Raw genomic sequence first — 12,125 nt, 5'->3', positions numbered from 1 at the left:
CTAATCTATTACAATGTTAGGCGATCCGACAGCAGCATCTCCGGCCGTTTCCACAGCCGGTTCATCCACGGCGGTCCCCTCATTAGGCTCGTCAGCAACGATCGCCTCCTCATTTGTACCCTCTTCGGCCTCCAGAAAGGCATCTACCGGAATTTCACTTAGAGGCTTCAATTGACCCTCATAGACGTCCTTACATACGTCGAACGCTACCCCCTCGGTCGACACCTCAAGCAGATGTACGACCTGCCTCAAAGCCTTCTGAAAGCCCCGGGTGTGTTCAACCACTATAGCTTCCTTCATTTCCTCCATTATCTCCTTGTCCTCGACTGTCTCCGTCCGCAAATCATTCCTCTCCTTGGTCAACGCCGCCACCATCTTCTTCGCTTGTTCCAGCTCGCTCGACACTTGATCACGCTCCTTTTTCAAAGTCAGGCCGGCGACCCGGGCATTAGTCAGCAGCACTTCAGCCTCTCTCAGTAATTGCTCCGGCCGTTTCTGCTTTTGGTCGCAGATGGCGTGAACCTCAGTAAGTTCCTTCAGCTGTGTCCGCGCCTTCTCCATCTCAACCCGCAATACACCTCTATCAGAGGCATATGCAATGTGCCAAGCTAGCATTTGTGTTCGACTCGCCATTTCCAACATGGCATCAGCCATTTGTTGCTCGGTCATGTTCTCTACCACCCTCTTCTCCGAGTTATCCAGATTAAACTCGACCTTATGGCTCAGGGTGAAAGAAGGATCCCACACGCCGTTAGGAAGGGGACGCTTCATCTCGTCTATAGTCTCCTTCCTCTTCTTCGACACAGTGCCACTAGTGTCGACCGCTTTGCCTCTCCTTTTTCGTACCAATGGCTGCTCTTCGACGACCGTTGCTTCATCAGTCGAAACCGATAGCATGACTGGACCAGTTGGTTGGACTTGCGCAAATTTGGATGAAGACCCTGGACGATCATCTTCCGCCTTCTCGGTGTCGATGGTTTGAAACCAGTTTCGGACGCTTCCTTTTCTCCCCATTATCTCTGCGAAACAAAGGTCACTCCAGAATAGTCAACAACAACAAGGCAACAGATAAAAATAACAAGAGAAACATACCAAATACCCTCGAATCGGCGTCATCGTTGTCAAGGCAATTTATGAGCCGACGGGAAGAAAAGGGGCGTGGCAAAGCCATCAACACGTTCAGAGCCTCTAGCTCATCGATCGTCATCTCATCCTCGTCCCACGAGGTGAACCTTAGCGGATTCTGTGTCCAGTACAACGGAAATTTGGGGCTTCCATCTTCGCCAAAAAAATGCCTCCGGCCCGCGTCGAGAATCGACACTTTAAAGAATTTATCTTTAAAGCCCCTATATGACTGCAAGTAAAGCTCTAAAAGGGCATTACCCGGCTCGGAAATCAGCGACACCCAACCCTTCTTCGCAATCGGTCGACACCTAAAAAAAATGCAAAAACAGCGCTACAGTCGGCCTAATCGCCAAGGCCCGGCATAACACACCAAAGGCCTGCATGTACCCCCAACCGTTGGGATGCAGTTGACTGGGCGCAACGTTTAGGGTCCTCAGCACATCCATTTGAAAGGTTGTGAAAGGCAATCTCAAGTAGAGATCGTAAAACGGTGCAGCATAACAATAAAAAAAATTGTGGGAGGCATTCTCTCTCCTGTGAAACACTCTCTCGTCCTCGCGACAAGCCACCAATTTCAAACACGATTTATACCCTAGGGTTCTCAAAATACAGCTATTATCTATCCAATCTGCTAACACTACTCTATTCCTAAATAGACTACGGAGTTCATTAACTTCACACGCCGCCCAGTTGTAGTCACCGCCACGAGCCGGAAACGTAACACGCTCCTCTAGGCCTTCACTCCACACGTTTCCATAACAAAACGCGCTCTCACCACAAGGAACAGTGGTGATTTCAGAACATTCCGCCGTCGACGGCGGCCCCGGGAAGTCAGCACCAGCGCTTTGCCCCTTTTCTTCCATCATCGACAGTAAGCACACTAATATGGAGAAAGGGTTAAAATTTACCTGACAGAGTGGTATGGCAACAGCGTCAATTATGTATGAAGGCAGACTCCACTCACACCATCAAGAAGAGAACAGTCACCGGCGCACAATCTACTTTTCGTTTTTGAACCAAGCATGGCAGACTCCTCTCATTCTCTTTCGTCTTAAAGAAGCCAGGGAAACAGACCGCTCTACGCCGTAGGATCAATTCAATCTAACGGTTTTGATTTCACGACTTTTCACTTACCCTAGAGGCGGGAAACCCTAAAACCTGACACCAAAACGGTGCGTAGCGCTTCTCCCATAACGGTACAATTATCATCCTACAGTAAACTCACAGAACCCAACCATGCTCGTTTACTCGGACTCGGGGCGCATTATGTATGGTAGGTTACCTGAACCAATCGACGCATACGGTCGTCCTTAAACGATCGTCCACTTAACAGGTTACCTGAACCAATTGACAGCATACGGTCATCCTTAAACGATCATCCACTTAATAAAAGGAGCGATCGTTTAGGAACATCCTAGGCTGGCCTCCGTCACCCTTGACGTCAACCATCGTAAGCGATCGTAATCTAACGACCGTCTATTGGTTGAACTAATAGAACGGTCGGTCAATTTCAGTCAAAATTGACATCTTAACCCTGAGAGAACGGTTGGATGTATCCGATTATAACGCCGCGAATCACGGAGTTAACTGACCCAATATTAAGCACGACTTAACAGTTATATTTTCCAGAGTCAGATTCTCAACCAACCGAATTTTAAGGTAAACGGTTCACCTTAATTACTAAGATAAATATGTAAAGCCAAAGGAAGAAAGGTACGTTTTTCCCATAGAGAGAAATTAAGCAATAAAGATATTGATCTTCTTCTTTGTTTGAACTGAGAAAAGTTCGATTCATCCCTTCTCTGACTTGAGCATCGGAGTGCCTTTGCAGGTACCCGGCCCATCTTCATTCAAAGATCTTTACACAAGAAGGAAACGCAATGCACACTGTATCACTGGGGGGAACAAAGGTGACTCATCCCGCACGTATCTCGGCCTACACATTTCTACTGAAACACTACTTAAGGTCATAATTAAAATACTATTAAACAAATGGATTAACCAAAGACTAATCAAGGTAATTAGTCATGAGCCAACCCAATCCAAGTAAAAATCCCATAAATATAATATAAATAGCACATAATACAAGGTAAATTATTACATTTATTTATTACAACAATAATTACATTCTAAGGCATTTGGCTGACTTGAGCGTCGAAGTGTTTCCTACAGACGTAACCCCCTACTTGGCTAGGAGAGGATGAGTATCTTGAAGAGAATGAATACCCTTGAATTTGAAGGCTTGGAGCTTTTTTAGTGTTTATTGACATTTCCGCAAGATATATCTGGCTTTGTAAGAATAATTGACACCCACTATAGGACCGACATATATTCATTGAAGAAGAAGAAGGTTTTTATGGTGTCTACATGAAGCAAGATGGTAGGCTGTTAAAGCCACTGTCTTGGAAAATCAGATGAAACTGCAACAGAAATTTGTTGAGTTCAAGAAAAAGGAGTATTGATCATATGGATGCCTCGAGGCAGGAAAATGTATGGATGAGAAGGAGGGTCAAGCCCAAAGGAACAACTCACAAGGGGAATGAGAAGGAAATTCCTGATAACATGAACTCGGTGCAGAAAACTCCACCTCGTGTCACCGAATATGTGGAAGTAAGGAAGAGAGTGAATACAATCCTACTCCCAAAACAAACAACTCCTTGGCAGCAGGAGAATTCTCGACATCTATCTGTACATGGTATCATGGATACCACCCTCCCTCCGTGGATGGTATCATGGATACCCCTCTCCCTAAGTAGCTGAAGTCCCTTACTTTGGACCGATTATAATGGTAGCACATCATTGCCTATACCACTCAAGTCGGTTTGTACATAACTAAAAATGTTGTTTTGTGCAAAGCTTTTGTGAGAACACTGAATGGTTCACCTGCCTCCCCAATATTCCATCCACTACTTCGATAGGTTGGTGTTATCCTTTATTATGTAGCTTTCCACAAGTTAACATCAACACCTTACTTCCTTGGCACTTCTTAACGACATGCAAGAGAAGGGGGAGTCTCTACAAAATTCATCGATAGGTTTAGCAAAGTGACTTTGAAGATCAAGAACTTGAATCCTGAAATGGTTCTGCATTATTTGATCATAGCACTAAGGTTGGGTCCCTTTGTGAATGGTTTGTGCATGATGTTGCCCACAAGTATGAATGAGCTAAGGTGTGGGCTGCCAAGTTCTTGCAGCTAAAAAAAGCAAGAGATCATAGGAACAAAATAAGAATCGAGACCATGTGGATCGAAAGGGATTGATCGAGACTCAACGTCGAAGAGTAGGTTTTACTAGAGGAAGCCTAAACACACTCGGTTCACGCGTTACACCTCCTAAACACACCTAGGTCTTGTATGTTGAAGGAAGCGTTGCAGGTGAACCATATACCACCTCTTAGGAAAGCCAAAACATCATTCAATGTCAACATGAAAACGCATTGTTGGTACCATTGCAGCTATAGCCACACGATTGATAAGTGTGTTGAACTTAAAGACAAATTTGAACCCTAAAATGTTTATGAAACGTGACAATGAGAGTAGCTCACGATCTAGTTATCGAAGGTACAATGACTGAAGAGAAGGTAGAAGAGATAGAGAAAAAGAAGATACAAGAGAAGAACCAGCTCAACGTAAGGATAGGTGTTCTGATGTCATACCTCCCTTGAAAGGTACAATCAATATTATATTCGGAGGGTTCATTGGAGGCAGATCTTCATCTTCATCCAAAAAGACACATCTGAGGGTCGTCCAATCAATTAATGCAATATCTTGGAGCTTTAGGAGAAAGAGGATACCTCTGTTGGTATCTCACAGCAGAATGTTTAGTGTGGAAAGTGTGTTAATGGTTAATAGCCAAGATAGGAACGGTGAAATGGTTCTTTTTAAAATCGTGATTTTCTTTTAGGACTTTCAACAAACAGTTGGTGAATAAAAAGTGTAGAGTAAGAAAAAATCACACAAAGTATTTTATCCTGGTTCAAATCAAAAGATTTTAAGTCGTTAATCACTATAAACAGTGATTAACTTTTTCACTAAAATATTGTTCACAGATTACGATTAGATGGAATAAAGAGTAATAACAAAAAACACATTCCTTCAACAAACGAATGAAAGAACCTGCTCAATCAACTTGAAGAGAACCGCTTCGACCTTAGACCCATTAAGCACAAGCGTCTCCTATTCACAAGACTTAATATGAGCACACCAACACTTGAGAAATTTCTCAAACAAAATTTTGTATTCTCAAATGACTTAGTTAAGCCTCAAAGAGGTTTGGCAAAGAGTATATATAGCCCAAAGGTTAGAAACTGAAAAGATAACTCCCAACTAACAGTGATAATCGATTATTTGTGTCCGTTATGAGGTTTTCAAAAAGAGATAATTGATTATCCTAAGGAATAATTAACTATTTCGCGGCTTAGGCAATACTGACTCACACTGGAATAATTGATTATTTTGAGAAATAATCGATTTTTTGCATGAGTAACTCTTTTTCAAATGAGCTTGTGATAATCGATTATTACACCAAATAATCGATTATCTACGCAAACATTCTAAACACAGGAAAACTTCTAACTGTTTACATCAACAAAGTTATTCCTATTATAATTTATTCTACAAAAATGCTTTAAAAATAAATACAACAAAAGTCTTCAAATTCTTGATCTTGTAACATTTGATATATAAGTTCAAAAATACTGACAAGAACAAATTTATTTGTCATCCCTATTAATTACACCATGTTTTTTTTATTCACAATGTTAGTTATTAGTAATTTGTTTAATAGAGAGAGTTAAATCTATAATCTTTTCTGTCCTCAGTTCCAAGTCCTTTAAACTAATCTTATAATTTCCAAATATTAACGGACAAAGTGAACCCACAATCTCTCCTACTATATATATATATATATATATATATATATATATATATATATATATATATATATATATATATATATATATATATATATATATATATATATATATATATATATGGGGTTTGCTAACGCGCGTACGCCTGTTTTTTAGTTGGTACATTTTAGCAATGTGTACCGAATTTTAGTAGACAAAAATATCCTTATATATCATGATTCTAAGTTTTAAGGTTAAGGGTATTTTAATAATTTTCATTCTCAAAACTAAAAAAAAAAAAAAGAAACCCCCAAACCCTTACTCACATTTCTCATTCCTCTAAACCCTTTCTCTTTCATCTCTTTCACTCCAACATTTTTAGGGATGACAGAGAAAAGGTTGGAGTGAGAGATGAAAGAGAAACGGTTGAAAGGAACGAAGGAGGTGAATAAGGATTTGGAAATGTACCAACTGAAAAACAGGCGTACACGCGTTAGCAATCCCATATATATATATATATATATATATATATATATATATATATATATATATATATGTGTGTGTGATTAATTTTTGTTATTGAGTTTACGCAACACTTATTTTCATGTCGATAAAACAATAATGGTAAAATGAATTTTTAAAAACGACAATCGAGGTGTATTAAAATGGGATAAAAAGCAGCTATGGTTTAAAAAAATGAAACTATAGAACCAAAGTGAAAAAATGGCATATGATCCGAAACAGTCTTCTAAGAATGAAATAAAGAGAAGAAAGATATCATAAAACATGACCAGGGCACAAAACACAGGACAATTTTAAATTTTTCCACTGTTAGATTACTTGTACTGAGATTTTGAGCATAAAATCCAGTATTATAGTTGGAAAGCACGCAAAGAGCAGATGAGAACAAGAAATGAAAAACCGATTTAAGGTGCCTTGGTTGAGACTTGTTTTACTTCAAATGTCGTACATAGACGGCTCTAAACTTGATTCCAATGAAAACAGAATATCTCTAAATTTTACAATTAGAAAATTTTCATTTACAAGCATTAACAAAAATATCACTTTCATTTTATACTATATTCATGTTTTGTTCATTTGATACTATATTCATGTTTTGTAATTTCACAACCAAAAGTATTTTATATCAACACTACCTAACTTTACAAAAGTTATTCTCGAAACAAATATTTCCAAACATGAACTAATTCAGTCATATTCATTTTTAACTAAAATCAAAGTTATCTAAAATTATGTATACAAACTCTAATCTAAAGGGACGCCTAACAGACATTTCATAATTAACCATGGGTAGTAAATGGTGAAGGAAAACGAAGAAATCAATCACAAAGCAGTACGATTCTAACGTGAAACTTAATTTTGACTCCAACGACAACTGCTCTCAGAGCATTTGCTCTCGATTGTCCCAGAAGTGGAACAATATGAAATTGCCAGCTCTTATGACCCCTAGCCCAAGTGCCCAACTATTATTAAAAAACCAGACTAATGAAGAACAGCACAATACAGAGAAAGAATTGCACAGGTCACAATTTGTCTTGCTATGATGCATCAGTTTTAAAACTTAACCTATGCCACTCCAACATACTTATTCAGTGAACATAAATCGTACTAACAACACGGATAAATATTCTTCATTTTTTCAGTCAGAAACGATAACAAGTGTGGCATTATTTTCTTGAAGCCAACAGTTTTAATACCCTCCACTCTTCTTATTCCACCACTCCAGAAACTTCACCTCCGCAGTCAATGTGTCTACCCTGTAAAGTTGAAGAGCATGATTTGCGATTTCATGTCCAAAAGTCCAACCAAATATACCTCCGGCTAAAAATGACAATCCAGCGCCTGTTCAATATTATGGGGAAATGTAAAAGATTAACAATGTATATGAAACAGTTAGACACTACTTTTATCACAAAAGACCTACATAAAAATTCTTGTACAAAATATTATAAAACCAATTTCGAATGTAAAACATATTAAGTGTAAAAATGAGCAAGAATGGCGCCTGCTTTTGCTTACAATATGATACCAAATTATGAGCTATCCAGAAGCACATCGAAGTAGAAAAAAATTTAAGTAGTATGACAAATGGTAGATTACCATGTAAACTCCTTGAATATTTCCAGGCATAGCCAGCAGTAAACAATGCTCCCAAAGCACTTCCTCCGATGCCAAATTGCACTGCCTCCCTGGCACTTTTCAGCTGAAATGGGAGAAAGGACTTCAGGTCATAGCTATCTTGAAGTAAAAACTCAATCAACCATGTACTCTAGTAGGTGAAATGTTCATATTTTTGAAAATGCAGGAAATGATAACAGGCACAGACAGTTAAATTTTACAGCCAGAGTTGATGCTATAAACAGAAAGGGGTTAGCAACAAAGGTTTGCCGCCATTTGCCATTTACTTAATGTGCTCCAACACGAACAATGACATATGAAACAGAACAATATAATTTGTCCATCATGGTATTGTTTTATACAATATCCGTTTTTCTCTCTTTGGGGGAGGCTCAAGGTTTCAAGGGAATCACTTGACTCTTTTGGACTAATACATCACAAACACCCAAAGGTAGATAAATGTTGTCATGTCTGGTGACTAATGACATTATGACAACAATGCATATTAGCAAAATTGATGAATGATGAAACGCAATTACCACCATACTGATGTCTAGAGGGCATCCAATTGATGGAAAACTCTATTATGTTGAAAGGGAAAACATTTGAAAAAGACAATTAATGGCCTGTCGAAAAAATTTTAGATAGACTTGGGAGATAGACCACCTCTAAGGTATGAGTTGCTCATGTAAAAGAGCGTACATCACTTCCAACATAAAACCTTAAGGCTTAATGTTTGTGGATCTTATTTTTCTTTTATACCACTCATCTTGTTCATTTCTACTCAATGTAGCACTTTCAACTTATAGCTGGATTCCTAACAGTCTATCCCACAAGTGTGAGTTGGGGTTTTACTATAACTTTCTACCACAATAGGATATACTTGTCCCACTCATTTATCTCAACATACTTTCACTAACCCTTGGCTCTAATACGACCATTGGAATCTGATAGATTGGAGAGATGGACCATTGAGTTCCCCATATAAGAGACTTGATACACTTCCAACATAAAACATTAATGCTTAATGTTTATGGGTCTTGTTTTTCTTATAAGCCACTCAACATTTTTATTTTTTCTCAATGTGGGGCTTTCAACTCTTACTTGAATTCCTAACATGACCAACTCAAGATTGAATAGATTAGAATGAAGCATCCCAAATCCCAATAACTTAAAAGGAAATTAAAGTTTTTTCTATAGCTACATGCAATAGTGACGATTAAATCTGTCTATGCCTAAAAGTGTCACGGCCATTGATTGTTTGTGAGTGATTCTATTTAACATATCATCAAAATTACTTGTGTAAGTCAGGGAGTTTAAATGATTATATAGTTGTGACAAAAAATACTGAAGATTGCAAAGTGGCACAGCCAACCTAGCAGAACATGGATGAGAATGGAAATAGATAGGTATTGATGCTACATTAGAGCTGCTGGTGAAATAACACCTCTCATTTTAGGTTGTTTCAAGGGGATCACCTCACCAGTTGGGTTGGAAACCCATCCAGTTGTTTGACTACTTCAGTTCATAAGAATCACAACCAATCATGTATGGACAAATGCTATGTCTAGTGGATGATGCCATTATGACAATAATGCATATTAGCAAAACCAACGAATGATTAGAAAGAGATGACCATCATAATAATATCTGTTGACAGAAGAACTCTAACATATTGAAAGGACAAACTTTAGAAAAACTTGGTTAGTTTAACGCCCAACTCAAAATTGAGTATATAACAAGAAATTTGAACCAATCGGACAAACACATACTAACTAGCTTCCTATATTACAAATTGAGTATCCTAATAACTTCAAAAGAAACCTGAATTCATTGAGGTATTTGGTAACAATTATTTCAGGGAAAAACATAATTTTTTTTAAGTGGCATAAAAAAGTAATTGTTTCGTCAACTCCAAGAAAGTTGAACCAATCCAACGAACACATTAACTAGCTTCCTATAGTTGTAATGTAACTATCGAATCTGTCAATGCCTAACAATGCCTTTATCATTGATTATAAGCTGGGTTTAGAATTATGATCCACAATTAATGGCAAGCACGTGCTTTAGTGTCATTTCACTAAAACAACATTACCCAATACCAAGAATTACAACATCAGGAACCAAACTAAAACATGCAGTGCACCAAATGATAAAATTCCAAACTAAAAATAACCAGGCACACTTGAGAGAACACACTCATCAACAATAACAATAGCAAAGAGCACCCGACTAAACATCCGAGACTAAATATAAATAAATATCACAGAAACTTTAGGTTATGATCTAGAAACACAGAAGACGATGTAAACATTCAACATAACAAGACAACGAAAATGAAAAACTAAAGGACGCAAATGTAGATGATAAATTGAGAGAAACATTACAACGGGTCCATGAACAGGATCAGAAGCGATAAACTCCTCGACGTCAGAGCTGGACCAGGAAGGGATGGGTTTATCACGCTTGATGAACTTTGAGTAGTTTTCCAAAAAGGAAAACCTCTCTGACCAAAACTCCTTGTAACCTTCCCAATATGACTGGGATGACGAACCTTGCGAATTGTCTGCCATCACCCCCCTTTAACTTGAATCCCTCTGCAATAACCAGTGAAATTAAATTCAGCACACAAGATTAATAACTGAGTCAAGTAAAATTTTATTGTATACTCGAATCAAGTTTAGCAAGTCCAAAAACACTTTTTTCTGTAACTATTGTTTTTTTCTCCCTTTCTCAATGGCTGCATTAGAATTAATTACAGCTTCGTACAATCTACGCAGGATTTCTTTAAAAAAAATCATTTGCGTGAAAGTCAAACTCCTGATCGAAATCGAGAAAATTAAATCCATTATAGAAAACAGAATCGAAACCGTTCGGCAATTGCATGATAATTTCGACAGTAATAATACAAAAGAGACAAAAAAAAAGGAGAAAACATAATACTAGAGATGGTTATAATTATGATGAAATTGATGATATTGATGGATCAGAGATTGAATTAAGTAAAGAAAGAGTAGAAATTGGAGAAGGAGATGAAAAGTGCGATACCGAAGTTGCTGGAACAGTTACGCTGAGGAAGAGGTTACGCAGTCGTTTTCCAAAGGCAGTGATTTATTTAGGTTTTACGAGCTGAAGCTCAGACAACACAGCGATGTTCATTTATGTTTTCCGATCTACTTTACGTCATATTTTATTTTTCTTTCAACAAAATTACGTCATTTATTATTTTTATATTTTTTTATTACTTTCCCAACTTATTCTATTAAAAATAATTTATAAAACATTTTGGAGAGAAAATATTATAGCATTATATACATCATAAATATACATCAAATTTAAATTTAGGTGATTTCAATTCTCAAAAAAGAGATTAATACCGGTCTCATTTTAAAGAACGCTTAAAGATGTAACAATCCTAAAAATAAAATTTACCTTTTATGCTTAATAAACTTGTAATATATATATATATATATATATATATATATATATATATATATATATATATATATATATATATATATATATATATATATGAGTTTGCTAACTTGCTTTTCAATTGGTAGGGTATTTTAATAATTTTCGTTATAAAAAAGAAAGAAACCTTCAAACCTTTGCTCATTCTTTCATCCTGAACATTTTCTCTTTTATCCTTTGCGCATTCTCTCATCCTCTCAACTCTTTCTCTTTTATCTTTCTCACTCCAACATTTTCTCTGTCATCTCTATGCTAGTCCCAATTGAAAAATCAGAAACACTCGTCTAACCTTAATCTACCTTCCTCACTTGTTCAATTTGTTTCTCTCTCATCTCTATACTTTTCCTCACCGCAATTTGTTGCTCTTGCTCTGTTCGTTCATTTGTTTTCCAGTATAATAAAAAAATAATTGATGATGTTGATGTTGATTTTTTATTGGAGAGCTGTGTTATATATTTTCCCTTCTGATTATTATTAAATTTCATTTTTAAATTTTAGAATTTTTGTGTTACAAACTCCCCCTCTGCAGGCACACCATC

The 12,125-nt window shown here is 37.3% G+C and overlaps 2 protein-coding genes across 2 annotated transcripts; both read right to left on the bottom strand.

Moving 5' to 3' along the window:
* LOC148206494 (uncharacterized) lies at nucleotides 1-1,571 on the bottom strand. The gene is made up of 2 exons (XM_088107970.1): nucleotides 1,093-1,571; nucleotides 1-1,019 (listed from the first exon to the last, which is right to left on the bottom strand). The coding sequence occupies exons 1-2, from the start codon at nucleotides 1,205-1,207 to the stop codon at nucleotides 1-3; spliced, it is 1,134 nt and encodes a 377-aa protein (XP_087964096.1). The 5' UTR covers nucleotides 1,208-1,571.
* Nucleotides 1,572-7,477: 5,906 nt separating this feature from the next.
* On the bottom strand, nucleotides 7,478-11,288 carry LOC148206493 (succinate dehydrogenase subunit 6, mitochondrial-like). Its single transcript, XM_088104327.1, has 4 exons — nucleotides 11,161-11,288; nucleotides 10,500-10,709; nucleotides 8,095-8,197; nucleotides 7,478-7,836 (listed from the first exon to the last, which is right to left on the bottom strand). Exons 2-4 carry the CDS (start codon nucleotides 10,683-10,685, stop codon nucleotides 7,685-7,687), a joined length of 441 nt encoding a protein of 146 aa, XP_087960453.1. The 5' UTR covers nucleotides 10,686-10,709; nucleotides 11,161-11,288; the 3' UTR covers nucleotides 7,478-7,684.
* Between the last annotated feature and the right edge of the window lie 837 nt (nucleotides 11,289-12,125).

This window comes from Vigna umbellata, chromosome 1, assembly GCF_029865625.1.
Source record: "Vigna umbellata cultivar VRB3 chromosome 1, Vumbellata_1.0, whole genome shotgun sequence".
Classification (NCBI taxonomy): Eukaryota; Viridiplantae; Streptophyta; class Magnoliopsida; order Fabales; family Fabaceae; genus Vigna; species Vigna umbellata.
The sequence above is the reverse complement of the archived record's forward strand: the minus strand, read 5'-3'. Positions and strand labels throughout refer to the sequence as shown.